This window comes from Amblyomma mixtum, chromosome 1 (genome assembly GCF_055824585.1).
Source record: "Amblyomma mixtum isolate Tamu chromosome 1, ASM5582458v1, whole genome shotgun sequence".
NCBI classification, from domain to species: Eukaryota; Metazoa; Arthropoda; class Arachnida; order Ixodida; family Ixodidae; genus Amblyomma; species Amblyomma mixtum.
In genome coordinates, this window is record NC_143012.1 from 297,256,175 (window position 1) to 297,274,691 (window position 18,517).

At 44.4% G+C, this 18,517-nt stretch overlaps 1 protein-coding gene across 3 annotated transcripts in view; it reads left to right on the forward strand.

Annotated features, from left to right (window-relative positions):
• The first annotated feature begins 237 nt into the window (after positions 1-237).
• PAN3 (Poly(A) specific ribonuclease subunit PAN3) overlaps positions 238-18,517 on the forward strand; it is a 36,231-nt gene continuing 17,951 nt past the window's right edge. The window contains exons 1-9 of one of the 3 annotated variants that reach the window (XM_089566567.1): positions 238-599; positions 1,465-1,556; positions 1,952-2,077; positions 2,407-2,560; positions 7,976-8,130; positions 9,997-10,176; positions 11,095-11,152; positions 11,618-11,776; positions 15,087-15,203. In XM_089566567.1, coding sequence (XP_089422693.1) covers positions 422-599; positions 1,465-1,556; positions 1,952-2,077; positions 2,407-2,560; positions 7,976-8,130; positions 9,997-10,176; positions 11,095-11,152; positions 11,618-11,776; positions 15,087-15,203 — 1,219 coding nt within the window. In that variant the 5' untranslated portion in view covers positions 238-421. Of the gene's footprint in view, positions 600-650; positions 868-1,464; positions 1,557-1,951; positions 2,078-2,406; positions 2,561-7,975; positions 8,131-9,996; positions 10,177-11,094; positions 11,153-11,617; positions 11,777-15,086; positions 15,204-18,517 lie in introns of those variants that run through there. The other 2 variants (XM_089566568.1, XM_089566569.1) reach the window with 2 other exon arrangements.

The window sequence follows — 18,517 nt, forward strand, 5'->3', positions numbered from 1 at the left end:
AGCATTCACAAGCATATTCAAGTATGAAGGTAAGTGAAATCCTTCCACTAATTTGAACTTTCGGAAGACTCCGGCATGTGTTCATATTTCTAGGGTGTAAGCTATTTATGCGGCCAAAACGGCCAGTCTGCTTTGATAATCGTTCCAGCAGCTGATCGCGACAAGCTGCCATGCGACGGTGGCGTCACAGCGCAGCCAGACGGAGAACTTGGGGGAGTTTCGGCGTTTCGGAATGGTTTCGGGGTCACGACGTCACGAAGTCGCTTGACGTACCGAGATGCGCGCGCATCGCACACTAGTGCATTTGTGTATGTTTGTGCTTTCCTTAGCCGCAACGAGGTGATGTACTACATAAACGCGCTGATGGACCAAACGAGAGTTGAGATGAAATCCTGAAACCCGCCGTGGCTTTCTCGGGAACATGAACGGTTCCCTTGTAGGGCCGAAGAAAACCGCAATATGTCGCTACTTCGCCACCGGGGGAACTTGTTTCTACGGTTCCGAGTGTCAATTCCTTCACGGACCGTCTACTCCTAGCTTGAACACTGACCTGGGAATACGCGATTCACAGCTGTCACTCATGGTGCGGACACCCGAAGGTGAGACCGTCCGTTTGCGCTTCGCCATAGTCATGCGTCATATCGACTGCTGGCAGACTGCGTGACCGAGTCTACCCGCGTTGCGCAACGCGCAAGCTTCCCCACACTGCACCACCACCGCTGGTCGTGAACAGCTGCACGTTACAACAACAGAGGTCTCGAAGTTGCCGCATGCGAGATGGCGGTCGTAATTCTGTGAAAAATTGCACGTTGACGATTTATTCGTGAGTAAACATTAATGATTTCCAATCTGGACTCGCAATGTCAAGTAAGTCCTCCGATATGCTTTTGAAAGCTTCACGGCCTGTCTAGGCTAAACAACCATTGTTTGTTTTTGTGCCAGCCGCAAGCTTCGGCTGCCTTTGTTTACAGTGGATTATGTTTTCAAGCTCCCAGAACTCATTAGGTATTGTGAGGTAGGGTCGTTAGCTGATATAACGTATTCAAAGGCACGTGAAGTGTCAGCTGGCCGCGGTCGTTTGGCGTATGGTGTGCTTGGCATAGGATTTACGGGCCAGGCGAGCGCGTGGGGGTGGAGGGCTTGAAACGCATTTTATCAAAGCGTTGGCTCCACCTTTTAACGTGTAAACCAGTGCTGTCGGAAGCGTGTCTCCAGTTGTTGGCTGTGATTAGTTCAAGTGAGCTGGCTGTCGGGGTTAGTGGTCAGAAGGCCTTGAACAGAACGTACGGCTTTCCTCCTCTCATGTAAAGAAAAAAAAATAAGGGCCCATACTGGTTGATAGCGGCAGTTCTGCGTTGTAGCGTTCAAATTGGCATGCCTACATGAAAATAAAGGTCAGAAGCGGCACGCCAGTATTGATGAGGCCCAGACATATAACGGTGTGCTGAATAGTACCAATTTCAGGTACCACAAGTCCCGCATTGGACCCAGTTTTTCAAGCTTTTTCGCCACCATCGAACCTTCCAGCCGAGTCCAAACTCAAAACGTACATGAATGTGAGTGTCTACGTTGTTATACGAGCATAGTTAGAGTTTCGCATGCTGTTCTTGCTAAACGAAAAAAAAAAAATACCGCGTTCAGTCTGTCGCGGTCATGGCACCCCACTTGTGACCTTGAGCTGAATCCGCGTTTTCTTAATCTCGCTTAAAGATGCATGACGTGTGCCGCATTTCTTTTTACTGTAGCACTGACTCCAACTTGCTTCAGAAGCCTTGTATGTCGTTTCCCTCTGTGAGTGCTGGGCTTTATGAAATGGTGCCACCATTTTAAATGTGCACATTGCTGTGATAATTAATGCCAGTGTGTTCTGATTGGTGTAATTGATGTGATGGTCACTTGCCAGTGAATATGTGCAGGCTGGGTGTTGTTTCTGTAAGTTCTTTACTTTCAGGTATCTGCACGCACAATTTCACCGTCCTCATTGGACAAATCCAAAATGTTTTCATCGTCAAACAGCATCTCACCAAATGAAATTACAAGTGCCCTTTCTTCATTGGCATTGGACTCAGCGAGGAAGGTGAAAGTTTTTTTAGCTTTTATTTTGTGCTTAAAATGCATGCTTTAAGGGTTTGTACACTGTGCCCAAGTGTTTCTTGTTGAATTACTTATTCTTTTGCTGGAATGGGAAGTAACCATTTGTTTGTTATTGAGCCAGAGAGTGAAGTGCAAGCTATAACAGCCAGTGGTTTCTTTTAGAGGGGTTACTGCAAGAAGCAAGGGAAATATTCTGCTAGGAGAAGGTTCTCAGTCGTTCGTCTATTTGTGCATCTGTCAGTTTTTTGGCATCAAGTTGTATTTGGTTTTGTAATAGTTCACTTATTGTCTTTACTGCTTCGTCTTTGGCAGACACCGAATCCCAGTGCTGCGGAGTTTGTACCCATGAACAGCATGATGGGCCCTGGCCAGTTAACCCACAGCACAAGTACACCATCATTCTCACAGTTTTCTGGGAGTTTGAATGTCACGCCTGGCAGTGGCCCTTACAGTCGGTTAGCACCTGGTAAGCCCTGCATTTGTTCTCATCTTCTGTATAGACCTCCTTCACCCCGCGACGTCACGGAGATGCGGTGGCGCTGATGTCAGTAGCGACTTTCGCGTGGTAGGCAAAACAGATTCCGCCTGCCCGTGCCTACCGCAGCTACCGGCGGCTGCATCAAGCCTGCGCACTGCAGAAGCAGCATGTACTGACCAGCTGTGTCGTTGTTTATCCGCGTATTATCATAAAATGGAAAATTATATCAGCTTTAATAGGTTTCTCGCATATAAATACCGCATTAGAAAATGTCCCGCGGTAGTAAAAGCGCGAAGTCTGGGTGTCGACCGGCGCTGCCAGGCAACGTACTTCATAGCAGGGAAATTGCCGCGCTCATTCATCTGAACAACAGCATGGTACGCTTAAAATTGCACAAGGAAAAGAAAAAGCATCTATGTTGCTGCGCACATATTTATCACCCGGAGCTGATGTGCACGGGCTCCGGCAGGGTCACTCTCCACCAAGGAGTGCGTTATTTTGTTGATAGCACAGCATGTTATGATGTGTGTAGAAGTTATACGAACCTATAATGGCGCGTTTTAGGGCATTTAATATATACTTCAACTTCTTAACATGACAATATATACTTCTTAACATGACCGACATAATTATTTGATTAGAGTAGAAAGAAGTCTGGTAAGTTGTGAAAATCTTGCGCGGTCACGCTGTCATGCTTCGAACAGCTTACTTTAAGTGTGATAAAAGCCATGTGCTTTTCATTGCATCATGCATGTGTCATAAGCTGCTTCATGAAGTAGTACATGATCGCGAAGCCGGTTTGGAAAGAAGCAACCGCAGGCGGGCTACAACAGAGGCACGTAGCGAGATTGACAGGGGATGAGGCAATGAAATGTGTTTTCTTTACTGACGCATGAGATATGTAACCAAATTTGGTGCAGATATGAAATTGCTCTGCTAATTTCAGTGATGCGTTTTATTTTCAGCTATAACTGGTACAGTTCTTGGATATTTATAATTAAGACCCTCGGCAGGTCACCCTGGGTCTTGAATAATTAAGTAGAGAGTGCGGAAATTTTTTATGCCAGCATGTTCCCAAAGCCCTATTCTCTATGATGGCGGTATTACTTTTTTTTTTTAGATTCTCAGTACCTTTCTTATAAAAATAACTAGCATACTACTGCTTCTGTAGGAAAAAAATCGAGAGACTTATTGCACTCTTCAACGTCTCTGGAATCGTTCGCGACAAATAGAATCATTCTATTTCTATTCGTTACAAATTTACGAAGGGGTGAGTGATGCCAATCAGAAAATGTGGTAGATCACAAAAACCTTTAAGTTTATTCCCTCGTTAATGGCCTCTTCGCTTTCGCTTTGGTCAAAGAAATGCGGCACTGAAATCAACGAAACCTCTGATCCCTGTTCTTCGTAGTGATACTACCATTGTGGTGGTACGTCGTCGGAAACCCGCCGAATTAGCCATCTGCCAGGACCATCGGAATGCCCATTACCTCAAAATTTTTGACGACCGCAAATTAAAAACCTTAATTTTATGAATTTGTACTGAATATATTACTATAATTTTTTGTAACCAAACAGAAGACCCAGGGCTAGGAAAGAATATAATTTCAGGAATCCAAACTTTTCACCAAATCGACAGTTTAAGAAGGGGAGAAGTCGCCCTGGCTGGTGCCTGATCTGACGGCTAAAAACAGCGGTTACGCGAGACAGATGAGATCGGGACACGATCGACGCTGTCCCCACTTTTCGCACTGCGTGACACGTGTGTCAACAGACGGTAAGCGCACGTCGGCTTGGCCGAAAAAACGCCAGTACATCCCTCACCACTGTCCCGAGGTAAAATCATTCTTGCTTGTGCAGGGTGTCAAAAACAATACTTTAATCCATGCCTAGGGTAGAAACCAACGGCAGAAACGCTTTCTAGCCGTAATACAACACACTGTGGCGAAATACGCCGTACATGGCCAACGCGAGCCCGTGCACTTCGAGGAATACTAAGTTGAAAGCATGAACCATTGATATGATTCTCAGAAACTCAAAAGGCGCCTTCAAGCCTTGAAAATCAGCTCTGCATCACCTCAACTGGACGCCACTCCCTAGCCTCTTGCCTACCACGAGCCCACTAGCGACTGCAGCGCCACCTCGCTTGTTTGCAAACATGGAGGAGGTCTATAGACACTTATGCACAAGTGAAGTGCTTTGAAAGCGAGCTCTTTATCGTTAGCTGCAGATGGTGCAGTGAATAGCAGTTTGAATTGTCTTCTGTTTCTTGTGTGCTTGAATATTACTGCATTGGGACTGTTAATGCATGCTTCATGTGCACCATAATTATGGTTCGGCGTTGTTGCATGCAGCAGTTGTCAAGGTAGATCACCCTGGTAGAAAAACGAGCTCGCATATCTGCATCCTTTTTTGCAACAGCATCTACACAGGGCTGCTATTACATGTCTCAGCATTTGTCTGGATAGGATATATCGTATGCAAAGCAAGAAAATAACTGGCTGAGGAGGAGTTTCCATGGTGTTTGTGGTGTATTCTTTTTTATTTTTTCAGTTTAGGCTTAAGCAGTGCTAGGAAGTCTGAAAAGGGATAAGCTTGTCGTTTATCCTTGCTGTATGCGTAATGATCATAAGTTTGTGTAATGAATTTCTTTGAGGAAATTAAATTTGGTGCAGCGAGCCTATATTTTCCTCATGGCATCTTAAAATGGTACTTGCTTGTGAAGGTGCAGTATGTACTGTTTTTTTTTTTTTGTATGCAACTTACCTCGAAGGGTGGCTGCTAGGTTTGTGCATGATAGGTCTTGTGCAAAGCAGTGTTTGTCAGGTTATTAGCATCATAAAAGCCACAAAGTGTGTGTCATTACGTTATGTAGGGCATTAAGCCACTTGTAGAAGGAGATGCCCCTTTCACTGCAGCATGATCCATAAGAGTGGACCATGGTTTAATCCTAACTGGTGGAAGAGTTGAAGCCTGTACTGAGCGTGCTGGGGGGAGCAAGCTGCAAGTTTCACACGTTGGATCAGGGCTGTAGCTAACATTGTAGGGCTGTCACTTCACTTGCTTCTTACTGTTTTTTTCAGCTTATTTCAATTGGAGTGAAAATGCAGTACTGTGAAAAGATTGCATAGTTCTTGAAATGCCGTAGAAGTGTTTTTGACTGCCTGTAGCACATTGGAGCTATATGCACCATCACTCCCCGGGTACTGTTGTGCATAGGGGTTCTAAATGTTCAACAGTAATCTTTGTAGGCAGGTATTTTCTCATTTTTATTTCTTATAAACAACATTGTTATCACCGATAAAAGTGCATTTATGTGTACATAGTACCACAAGTAGCAACTGGGAATGCATGAGGTCTCTAACTTCTTGTTTGAAAAACACACGTATAGTGCTGTATAATTTTCAGTACCCATCGCAGTGGCCCAAAAGCTGTAATGCACGCATTTTAGCAAGAAGCAAAAAGGCCAATTTACTAGGACTTCTATGCTTGCCAAAGAACATCAGGCAGTAAAAATTGCTCTGGGAACCTTTGTTGCAGTCTTCTTCCGTTTTCTAGCACATAATGTTGCTTTGAGACATAGAGAGGCATAACTTTCTTGCTTGTTTTGCTTGCTTGCCTGCCTGTGACTACGACGTTTCATATTAAAAGCGCAGCAATATTTCCTTTACAGGCCTTCATTGCTTTATCGGGTTTCTTTCAAGTGTGATTGTGATGTCAGCATTGCATCGTAACATGCATGTCATTATCTTTTTGGCAGGTCATTCTAGAGCCAGGGGGCTTGATTTGTTGGGTAACGCTACCCGGATATCATTTTCTGCTGTTTGCCTCTCATCATTTGTCGGCTAAGGATGTAAACTCATCTAGGGTTCATGATATAATAGGGTGAGAAACAGGGTAACTCAAATATTACTGAAGTTTAATTTCATTTAAGCTGCTGCTGGAGGCAGTTGGGATTGTCTCACTTGCCTTTACTTGAAAAACTGGTTTTTAGATTGGTGCAACTTGTACCTTTCTTCATGTGAGGCCCGGCCGTCTTGAGTTTTTGCCACAGCAACAGGCGGCACAGTTCTGAAGGCATCTCCGCACAAAGTTGAGAAATATGCAAAGTTGCTTGAACCTAAAGTATAGTATCATTTTCCGGTTGCCTTCTTTTCTGTGACTTTTGAGCAACTAGAACAGGGCTCGTACAAAAAAGGACGAGAAGGGTGCACAACAAGCGCAGTCTGCGCTTGTTGTATGCCCTTCTCATCCTTATGTGTATGTTCGCAGTACCCTTTGTTGATTACGATTGACCGACTCGCTCAACAAGGCACTGTCTTAAACAGAGCACTGTGTAGCGCTTGCTGTTATCACAGTTACTTGTGCTGTACTGCCTACTAACGGATGGTGAATTGTGTCCTTAAAATGGTGGCAAGAGTTCCTTAACGTATTTTTCTGTGACTCTTCTCTTTATAGGAGTATGAGTTAGAATGCGGCTTCTCCGTAATCTACAACACAATATCCATTTAAATTCTTTCCAGTCTACTTTGCTGATTTCTCTGTGCACAAGGTGCTGTACGTCTTGCACAAGTTGGCCACACTTCTGTAATAGGCAGTGAGCATTGAAAAGCAGAGCGTCGTTTGGAATCGAAACTGTTTTGTTCCATGGTGTGAACCCAGTGCAGCAACTTTGCCACAAGAAAAGATGTGAAATCGACTCATTTTTGTCAAAACTGTAGCTGCATTCACCAAATTATTTTGTGTTGCGTTAGGATGCATGATTTCATTGATACCCTCCTAAGGACGTGTGGTGTCTTGCTTTTGGCATTCTGCGGACAGAGTAATCAGCGTGAAAGTTTGACCAAGTTGTTGTAGTAGTTTGGACAGTTCTTTCCAACACCATTATGCTGACTTTTGTGTCACACAGATTTACATAGCGTTAACCAAGGTCGCCTTCCTTTGGTTTTTGTTACTATGGTCAAATCGAGGGAGTTTTTAAGATGGCTGTATGTAGGGAAGCTTAATGGTCAACTACACCTGTACGGCTGGGCGTTATCCAAATATAACAGCACTGTAGCAGCATTTCAAGGCACCTTTAAAAATTCGCACTAGTGGCCGAATCTCCCATGTGTCACTACTTCATTTTGTACAGCAATAGGCTCCTTTAAGTTCCTGCAGAATGAAAGTGCCAACTCTTTATTTTAAGTTCGTCTTTTGTAGCAATGTTCTTGTGAAAACTTTCCAGTGTTGTATTTTATGCAAGCTGCTTGAGAGATGCTTTGTGCCGATGGCTCACCGGCAGGTTGTGAGCTTAACCAGTGTCCTTTAGCCAGGCCGTGGTACTTTAGCAAAGTATTACGCATACTTAGCCCATTGCATGGTACAAGTATTAAAATGTAGAATTTCTGGCTTTTGGTACAGACGGACCGTCGGGCCTGTCCTTGGGGAAAATGGAAAGTCCCGGTTTGTCCCCTGATGGTTCACCGCTCGTGAGCCGTCGTAGCCAGTCGCCCATGTCAGCTGGAGGCTATCTGAACCCCCAGCGGGAATCTTTTCCTCCAGCTACAGTTTATCAGGTTGGTTGATTTGTCTGAATTTGTGCCAGTTGTGTTTTACCATCTGTACTTGGAATCTGTTGTGGTTGTTCATTTTATGCCCTGGCATAGTTGTTGGATGAGGTCTAGCAAGAGAACAGCAGTTCGCAGTTGGTGGCGAGGTGCTGGAAGTAGTAAGAGAATATGTCTATTAAGGGCAGGTAGTGACAGCTGATCCGGATCATGAGAGGGAAATAACTAGAAGAATAAGAATGGGGTGGAGCGCATATGGTAGGTTCTCGCAGGTCATGAACGGCAGTTTACCAGTGTCCCTCAAGAGAAAAGTATACAGCAGCTGTATCTTACCGGTACTCACCTATGGGCCAGAAACGTGGAGGCTAACAAAGAGGGTTCAGCTTAAGCTAAGGACAATGCAGCGAGCTATGGAAAGAAAAATGATAGGTGTAGCGTTAAGAGATCGGAAGCGGGCGGAGTGGATCAGGGAACAAACAAGGGTTAATGACATCGTAGTCGAAATCAAGAGGAAGAAATCTTGGGCAGGGCTTGTAATGCAAAGGCAAGATAACTGCTGGTTCTTAAGGGTAACTGAGTGGATTCCAAGAGAAAGCAAGCGTAGCAGGGGGCGACAGAAAGTTAGGTGGGCAGATGAGATTAAGAAGTTTGTGGGGATACGGTGGCCGCAACTGGTGAAGGACAGGGTTAATTGGAGAGACATGGGAGAGGCCTTTGCCCTGCAGTGGGCGTAATCAGGTTGATGATGATAATAATGAGGTAAAAAAAATGCAGAAAAGAAATAACTGAAAGAAAGGAAGCTAATAATGATGTTTTGCATATTTTAAGAATACAAGCACAAGTGACAAGTATTCATAGAGAGTTTTAGTATTGCGTTAGCGGTCATAAGGTAAATTACGTTAGAGTGCCGCAAGAAACTTATACAGTTTTAGTATAGCGTTTTGAAAACGATAAACGCCATCTGCTTGACATGAATACGAACGGTCGTTCTAAAATGGTGGACACTGCCGCTAACTTGCCAAAGTATAAGATTTCCGAGTTTTTTAAACAAATTATCGCTTCAGCGCTTATTTTCGTCTGCAACATGACCCTGAAATTGAAATAAAACGAAATAAAAAACGTAAAACAGTGGCGCCATCTAGCCAAGGTAATGCCGTTCGTGCTATAAGCCGTTCGAGCAAGAATATTTGCCATCACATGACGTCTAATGTTCAAAAAACTTTTGTAAATATAATATAAACTCTTTACATCATTTAAGTCTATAAAACACCGTGAAAAAGCTCCAAATCTGTTTTTGTTTCATTCCGGACGTTTGTGCTAGGTTTGGGCTGCGTTTCGGGCAGTTGCAGACAGTAGCAGTGTAGCTTGAGGTTCCATTAGGCTTGCGTGCTCCAGAATCGAGAGCGTGTCTCAAAAACTGGGCTGAATTGCAGCTTAAACATTATCGTCGAAGCAAGGTAAGTCATAGCGAAAAGCAGCAACACCATTAGTTGCCGGTAAACATGCAGAAGCGGGCGGTAAACATGCGGGAAGCGGTAAACAGCGGCTGAAGCGGGTGGCTCTCGCTTGGAAGGACGCCGTCATGTTTTCACGCTAAGGGCGCAAAAGCCGCAACTGCCGCAACGCTATTTCCCTGTTAGCGTTCTGCGCATGCGCACTCTGGACCCGCTATTCCGCTATGCACGCAATTACGCAAAGCCCGCAATACTAAAACTCTCTATTGTTTAGGCAGTTGTTTGGCACAAAATGATGCTTGTGCCGCTGGAGGAGTAATGCATGGATCTGCCATTGTGCAAACACATTGAAAACAAATAAGCTGCAGAGAACCTCGTCGAAGCACAGCCTGAATTGAACTTCCCTGAATGCTTGTTGCAGGAGTTCTTGGGTGGCACCACCTATTTTTATCAGCACGAGGAGGCGAGCAACTCGACGGAAGAGGGCCAACCCGTCCTGGTTCCCGAGTACCAGATCTACCCAGGGAATCCAGCACACATAGAGCACATGAAGCCCAAAGCCAACGCACCTTCATTTTTTCTTCCAGACGAGCTCAGGATGGTATGCTCAATTTCCTTTTCATATCTGCTTGGTTTAGTGACAAATTTCCCCTCGTGTCCTGTAGGCCAGTGCTCCCTTTAAACTTCCGGTTTTACCCCCTAGTGGACTTGGACGAATGCAGCTTGTCGTTTGTTTTCTGGCACCCTGTGTCTGGTTTAAGGCTAGTGGGGCTCGTCCAAAAGTTTTTTTTTTTTTTATTAGCCAACAGATAGCATTACCTACACTGAATGATCATTTTGGTACCATTTTAGGAAAAAAAAAAGTGTCCATTAAGACGTTAATGCCCATCCATCTGTAGAAAGCTAGTGTCAAGCACAACCTCTCTGTGTGCATTTCTTCTCATCGTATTGTTTGTCTGTGAGCCGCTGCGGTGGCTCACTGGTTGTGGTGTTTGGCTGCTGACCCGAAAGACGCGGGTTCGATCCCAGCCGCACTGGTCGAATTTCGATGGAGGCGAAACTCTAGAGGTCCGTGTGCTGTGCGATGTCAGTGCACGTCAAAGAACCTCAGGTGGTCAAAATTTTCGAAGTCCTTCACTACGGTTTCCCTCATAGCCTGAGTCACGTTAAACCCCCCTTAAACCAAACATGTCTCCTGAATTAGTTGTGCTCAGTACTGCAGCATAGCATGCTGAGCAGTTTTGTTGTGCTAGTTGTTGCAGTCTGTAGGTTATCTAGTCTTAGCTGTAAACTTTGAAAAATCTAGGTGTCTGCTGATGTGCATTCAAGAATCCAGCAGAACTTCGTTCGCTTTCAATGTGGTTGTTTGTTTTTAGTGTAGCTGGTGTTACAAAATTCTGCTTCTGGTTTTGTGAACACTTTTTGAGCACCAAGTTTACTGTTATCATTACCTCAAACACGCATTGGTGCTCGATTGCTTGTGGCATGAAAGTCATATCCGCTGTGGCTGTCTTTGCAGGACATCTTGCACCGTCAGAGTTTAACCCTTGCTCAAAGAAACCCAGATGTAAACAATGGTACGTTGACCATGTTTTTTTTTCCCCGTTTTTGCTCTTTGTGCTCATTGGTGGCTGAAGGGATCCAGTAATCATGTTGGAAGTAATGGGAGTGTTACTTAGTGACACATGCTGGCATTAATGGTTTCGGATATTCATGGTGGAGTATGTCACTGTACAAATGTTGCACTGAAGCATTCAGTATGTAGGCTGAATATTCTTGCAGCAGTAGTCCATGAGATTACACATCAGCGCAAGGTGTTCCTAATGAGGTGAAGCTTCACATTAAAAATTAGGTATGTCCCTTCCGGAAAAGCTTTAAGTCTCAATTAGCCCCAGGTTTACGTAGTGATCGGTAACTTCCAATGCATTTCTCGAAGGTAATTTTTTTTGCCTATTTAAACTGGTTTCTGCATTCTTTGCACGATGTATCTATGATGTATGGGAGTATATCTCATTTTTGTGGGGTTGTTCTCTGCACTGCAGACCTGCCATCTGAAGTGGACAACTACCATAACATTTGTCCACTGGAGCCAAGTTCTTCAAATGGGCCTCCCAAGTCAAGTAACTTTGGCTATGTGACATCTGTCTATAAAGCCACGAACATCAAAAATGGCAACAGCTACTGCCTGAGGAGGGTGCATGGTGAGTTGTATGCTGTTAACATTTGTCTCTTTACACACTGTCACATTTCTTTTTTATAGTGCAGCTTTATATGAGAAAGAACCCCAGGTGGTTGAAATTTCCGGAGCCCTCCACTACGGCGTCTCTCATAGCCTTAGTCGCTTTGGGACGTTAAACCCCATAAACCAAACCAAAGCTATAGCTAATCTTTCAGAATTTCAGTGTTATATCTGGAGAACATTGTGGTCTATTATTTATTTTTCTCCTAAATCTTTGGAAAAGCCTGCAGACCTAACAATATGTGACAGAAAGGCTAGTTCAACATTCATTGTATCCCTGCAGGAATGCTATAGGTCAAGACATGCTTACAATTTTTTAGCATCACACAATTTTCAGTTTTGACTTTTTGAATTTTTTCAATGCAGTGTCCGTTGGCGTGTCTTGACTAAGAAGAAAATTTAATGCAAAATTTATAAATTTAATAAAACAAAGAATGTATTGTTCTGCAGTATGGTCCTAGGAGTGCAACAAAACAAACGGAGTTGAAATAGATAAAACGGTTGTGAAGAAATTTACTCCACAAGGTGAGCATCTATAGTCGAATCCCACTTCAATGAAATTCACTGGACCTGCAAAAAATTTATTGAAGCGGAAGCTTCGTTGTCATGAAATCGGGCCAGAACATTGACAGATTTGACCGGATAGTTTATGAACAATGTAAATTTTACAAAAGTTTGTCAGTTTTGGTCTTTCACACTTTCGAAATGGCCGTTGTGGCGATTTTCTCAGCACTCTGAAAATCTCTGAATCGCATGATAAACACAGTCAACTAAATTTCCTGTCAAAATGTGTTTTAAAAGTTCCCTTGATGTGAGAACTTGTACTGAGACTGCGCTGCCTGGAAGCATTGTGGCATAGACTACGCACGCGTGCGCCCGCGTCATTGCACATTCAGTAGTGGTCTCGTGCACCTCGAAATCGATCCTTTAGGCGACGTGCCGGAAATACAGTTGCTCCCATTCTTCGCAGACGTTCCACGTTTCGCGGTGCAAACATACCTGCGGAGTGTCGTTTTGTTGAGACATGGGCCAAAAACCGCTGACACTCGCAGCGGCTGTATTCGGTCAGTGTCAGTGCACCAGACATGTTAAAAAAAAAAAAAAACGTTATTGCGATGCTCGACTGTGGTGCAAAAGTGAGACTGGAGTGCACCCTAGGTGGCGGCAGGCTTCTTGCAACGATGTGCCGCCCACCGGCACGCCGGGCGACAGCAGATCGTTGCTTTCGGCTTGCTCGCTGTCGCTATGCCTAACGTCTAACATGCTCCCCAAAGAAGCCTTGGAAAAATTGTTCTGGAACTAGCCACCGGTTATCGTATAACATTTAACATTTTCACTGATTTTTGTTGACATGATTGCTTCACACGGAAATGAGCGCTGTAGAACTCATTTCCATTATGCCTTCGTCAGCGAAGTGAGCGAAAAAGCCGAAAGCCGCCTTGCACTAATGTCTGCAGTTCGCAAGCGCGGAGTCCGGGCCATCGGCAAAATCGTCAGAGGCAGTCGTGCGCCGCATTGCACATTTATGTGCACATGACTGTGCATTATTTCCGGTTCTCCAGGGAATGTCAGCTGTACTATTGAAAGTGCAAACTGTCTTCAGCAACTGTTTTTGGTGAAACCTAGAGAGATATGGACATGCGTGGATGCGCAAAAAAAAATCTGCCGCTTGCTCAGAAAAACTTCGCTCCAAAAATTGTTCATTTTCGGGGATAGAGTACTTCCTAGTGGATGTCAGCACTAAAACCTTGGTGCAGCATTGAAAACGAGACATACGAGCAGATACATTGATTTGCAAAATGGATTTTTTTTTTTTACCATGTTTCATGATTCAAAAGCTGCATCATTCCTTAAATGCTTTATGCTGAATACCTGTGTTTAGATTCTGGTTCTTGTCCATTAGTGCGCAGCAGTTGAGAAGCTCAGATTCCTGTCAGAGAATACAGCCAGACTTTCTTCCCACCCAGCAGAAGGGTTCTAAATCTTGAAGGCGTAGACAAATATATCACATCATACCATCTTGCAATGACACTTAAATTTGTCTGCAGGCACTTCCCATTGCCTCAAACTAGGCATGTTGTTGTGTAGTTAGTGTGCTCGCATATTCTAAATTTCTGCATTTTAATGCACATTCGTGAGACTCTAGTTACTTTCTATTACTGCCTGAGAGGTAAAAAGAAAGGGTGGTGTTCGCTTTAATATAGTTACAATGATACGGGAAGTGATCTGGTGACAACAAACAGGAAAAAAAAGTTTAATCAACGCATAATATGTACTGAAATTGCCAGATTACCTCGACTTCAACCACGTTTAATTTCACTTCAAATGCCGCTTTGCTAGTACTGTACTGCAGCACAGCTTTGTCTAAAGCCAGAGGCCTTCCTTAATGCTAGGAACACACAGAGGATGGCAGCACTCGGTGCTTTGATGCCACATTGTTTCGAAAATAAAGCTCCTTGAAGTGAAGCTGCCTTTAACTGTGTCCTGAAATGGACAAAAGTATTAATTCACAGTAATAGCTGTTTGTAAGACTTCCTTGGAGGCATGTTGAAAAGAGGGCAGGCAGATGGTGTCTTGGCACTCACAAAGTGAACAAGGGAGAGGAGAGCCTTGGGGTGCTTTCCAACATTTCAACGCGAGGACTTGTTTTCACGCAGGCAAAGTGTTCATCATTGGCTGGGTTTAAATAGAGCCATCACTCTGGGGAGGAAGGCCCGGGGAGTTGCAGGAGGGTATGAAGTGGGAAGGGTGTTAGGATGGTGAGTGTGTGTCTTGTCCAGGCATGATGGCAGCTGAAAAGCATTAACCAGTTGACCTGCAAAACTGTGGGAAAGAAAAAAAAAACGCCAGTTCAGTAGACATGATTCTGCAGGGAGGAGTGATAGTGAACACGGACTTGAAGGACGGTGTGTTCACACATGGGGAGCTGCAACAGGGGGCATGGTATGACTGGTTGGGCTGACCTGGCTAAACTAGAACACAGTTGAGCAGTAAGGCTGGATGAAATACTGGGAAGGGAAAAGAAAAAGGTGGGGCACAGAGAAAGAGAGAGAAAAAAGGGGGGGGGGGGGGGGAAATGAGAGGAATAGTAGGCAGGGGAGTAGGGTCGTTGTAGATCATGACCAAATGTGCCTGATGAGTGGCAGGTGTTATAACTTTTAATTAAAGGAGTGTTTGAGTGCATCAGCCATTATGTCTTGCATGCACTCCCATTCACGGAGATGGATGAATTGGTTCTAAAACTTCACGGTCAAACTGCTTTTTGCTGACAGGCTTCCGGCTGAGCAGCACCAAGTGCATGACAGTGGTTGATCTCTGGAAGAAACTGCAGCACTCCAATTTGGTTCACCTGCGGGAGGTGTTCACCACCAAGGCGTTTGGCGACCACTGTAAGTCTGGGCCCTGCAAGGGGCGTGCTGTTCACTTTGGTATCCACATTTTAAGCGAACAGAAAGGCATCTCATTTGAAGGAGGAGGTCATGAGGTTAATTAACCATGCATAGGAACTTCACTGCTAGTAACATACAGAAACAAGGCATTGGTTAGCAGCATTCATGTGTAGCCTGTAGTTAATAGTTAGTCAAATCCATTTATAACAATACTGAAGTGCCATGGAAATACCATTGTTATAACCAATAATTGTTAGAACAGGGTTGTGCCGAAAATACCATAGAACACATGCAAAAGCTGACGGTGCCGCGACTGACCATTGTTATATCCGATATATTGTTATAAGTGGGTTTGACTGTATTTGCAAAAATGTAGATGCAGGAGAGCAATGAAAGAAGGAATCTTTACAAGCTGGGTCCATTTTATATTTCTATGCTTTGTCAGTATTTATTTTAGCCTTCCCCTTGTATCAGGTCACTGCTGTGTCAATGGCACAGTGTACAAGAGCAAAAAAAAAAGGACGTAGAAGCATGCCTAGTGACACCAGGCCATGTTGCCTGTCTTGGCGTTTTCTTGTGTGCACTTGAACTGGTTGTTATTATTACCATTGGAGTGTGCATGACTAGACCTGTTTGTTCTGGCTGCCGTTTCTGCTGCTGTTCTCACACTGACACCTGTCCCTGGTAACTAATTCAGCCTGTGGCCAGTGTACACCCTCCACGATGCATTGTCAACAATAGTAACATTTTAGAAGCTTTGAAGGGTGGTGAGGATTTGAAACAAGGCCAGTAAACAGCAAGCCATCTGCAGAGCAAGATTGTAGGTACTCTGCTGTGTGTGAAGCGGCTTCATTTGGCTGATACCATCTTGCCATTCAACTGGCGTACACTTACCATGTGCGTCATCTAATGAACAGTAACCAGTGTTGCAAGAATAGAGCAGCACAAAGAGAGGCAAGGTATTAACCCTTGTATGCCCAATGTTGCAAACTCTCAAGATACTGTTTGTATGTAAGTGCCATGTACTACATGGCACTTACATACAAAGGACAGAAGCCAACAGCCACAGAAACCTAGGGGCACAGGGGATTTTTTTTTTAAATATATTTATTTTGTGGTGTTGATCAATTTAGAATATTACTGAATATGTTATCGCTTAAAGCTAATCAATTAGCCTTAAGCGATAACGTATTCAGTAATATTCTAAATTGATCAACACCACAAAATAAATATATTTAAAAAAAAAAAAAATCCCCTGTGCCCCTAGGTTTCTGTGGCTGTTGGCTTCTGTCATATTTATAACGAGCCCCTCATTCCCCTTCCCTTGTTTGCTTACTTACATACAAAGATTGATAACATGCTCTCAGTGGTCCGGCGCTTTCAGGGCAGAATGTTTGGCATCACTGTTAGCACGTTGTGTGAAGGAAAAGGGGGTGTGAATGTGTGACTTCCACTCACTATCCAGAAAATGGTGGAAGCTTATTTACCCATTTTCTGATAAATGCTGTAGAAGAGTCCGAAAGAAAGTTGTTTTTGGTCCCTGGGGCTTAGAGTTGGTTTGAGGCCTTCTATTCTGACTGTCACAAAACTCCCACTAGCTGCACAGCGTGAACCAAATGCTAATTGCTGCTTTAGAATCAGAATCTTTTTTATTAGTCATTCAGTTGATGAGTGCAGATTGATATACAGAAGGACATCCCGTAGTCGACGACTGAAAGGGGGACCTGCTGTGCAGAATAACATTGTGATGACTAAAACAGTGCGCAACACTTTATGAATTAAACGTGATTCTTAATTTGGAGCATAATACACAAAATCAGACACATTGAACGTGAGCTTTGAAAAATAGAGGAAGCTAATGGTTAACTAGCGGCTTTTAATTTTCGACATGCTGATTTCTCAAAAAGAAAATTGTCGTGAGACTGCAGCCGCATGTACTTTGCATGCCCGCGATAGGGGGCAAGAGTGCTGGCTTTGGCTCATGTGATGTTTTGGCGGTGATGGCGATGGCGATAAGTGAATGCAGTGGATCCGTGGCGTCTGCCGGTTGTGGCACGCACATTTTTGAGATTTAGTCTAAGATCCGACATAAACGTACAGTAGAACCTCGTTAATTCGAAGTCCGTTGGACCGCAAAAAATCATCGAATTAACCGGGTTTTCGAATTATCAAAAATCGACGAAAAATGAGAAATAAACGTACGAAACATGGTTGCATCAACACTGCATTTTTATTTTGCCTGAAAAATGGTCACTTGAAGTAGTCATCGATGCAGGACTGCTTGGCGCGGTAGTTAGAGGTGCGCACATACTCCGACATTCTCGGCGCGCGGGCGAGAGCCGGTTGTGGTCGGATACGTCAGATCGGCGACGCTACGCCAGGCGCTCCGACGCGACTGCTACTTGTGGCTACGGGAGGAGGGGGGTCAGAGTGCGCCGAAGCCGCCGGACACGTCCGCGGTCATAGCTGTGCCGCGCGAGCGCGCGCTACGTCGTAGTATAAACGCACCGGAACACAGAACACGTTTGATCGCGGCACCGAACAATCAAAACACTAGAAGCAGCGCCTGCCACGAGCTAGACAAACAACGGAAACAGAGCCAGAAAAATTGTGACCTAGCAGCACCTGGTTGTTGCTTTGTCAACTAAAGCTAGCCTCCGAGACTAATACTCGACTGTGCAGATCGCTGAGGCACAACAAACCACCGGAAACTGAAAATTTATTTACAGTGCCGCCTGGCTGCCACTCTGGCAACTCAACTATACTGGCCTCAGAGACTGGCAACGCATTTTTCTTTTCGCGAATCACGGAGGCCATGGTTTAAACCTACGTATTATCCGGAGAGGGGCGCGCTGGCTGTTCAAATTATCCAGCAAATTTTGCATGGAAACTGTTGGGACCGCCGAAAACCTTCGAATTACGCGGGATTTTGAATAAACCGAGTTCGAATTAACGAGGTTTTACTGTAATTAACTATTGCACCATTTTCTTTTCCTTTTTTTTTTTGCAACTACATATTTCGCTTCTTCAACATGACTCTTAGACATTTGAGTTTGTGTCTGGTGCAAAACTATAGCGGTGAATCGTCAAACACAACTGTCCCATGTAAACATGGCGACAGCTCCGGAATCCGGCCAGTCTGACTACTGGTGTACAAAGTGACCGGCACCGCGGAAGCTGGGATGAAAATCCAACCCAACATAAATTCATCTCAACAGTCTATGCAAGAGCGCGACTGCAATTATGGAAGTAGAATGACGGAAATTTTGGTGCAGCGAGACAGTAATCGCAATTATGTGATGTGTGACATCCAG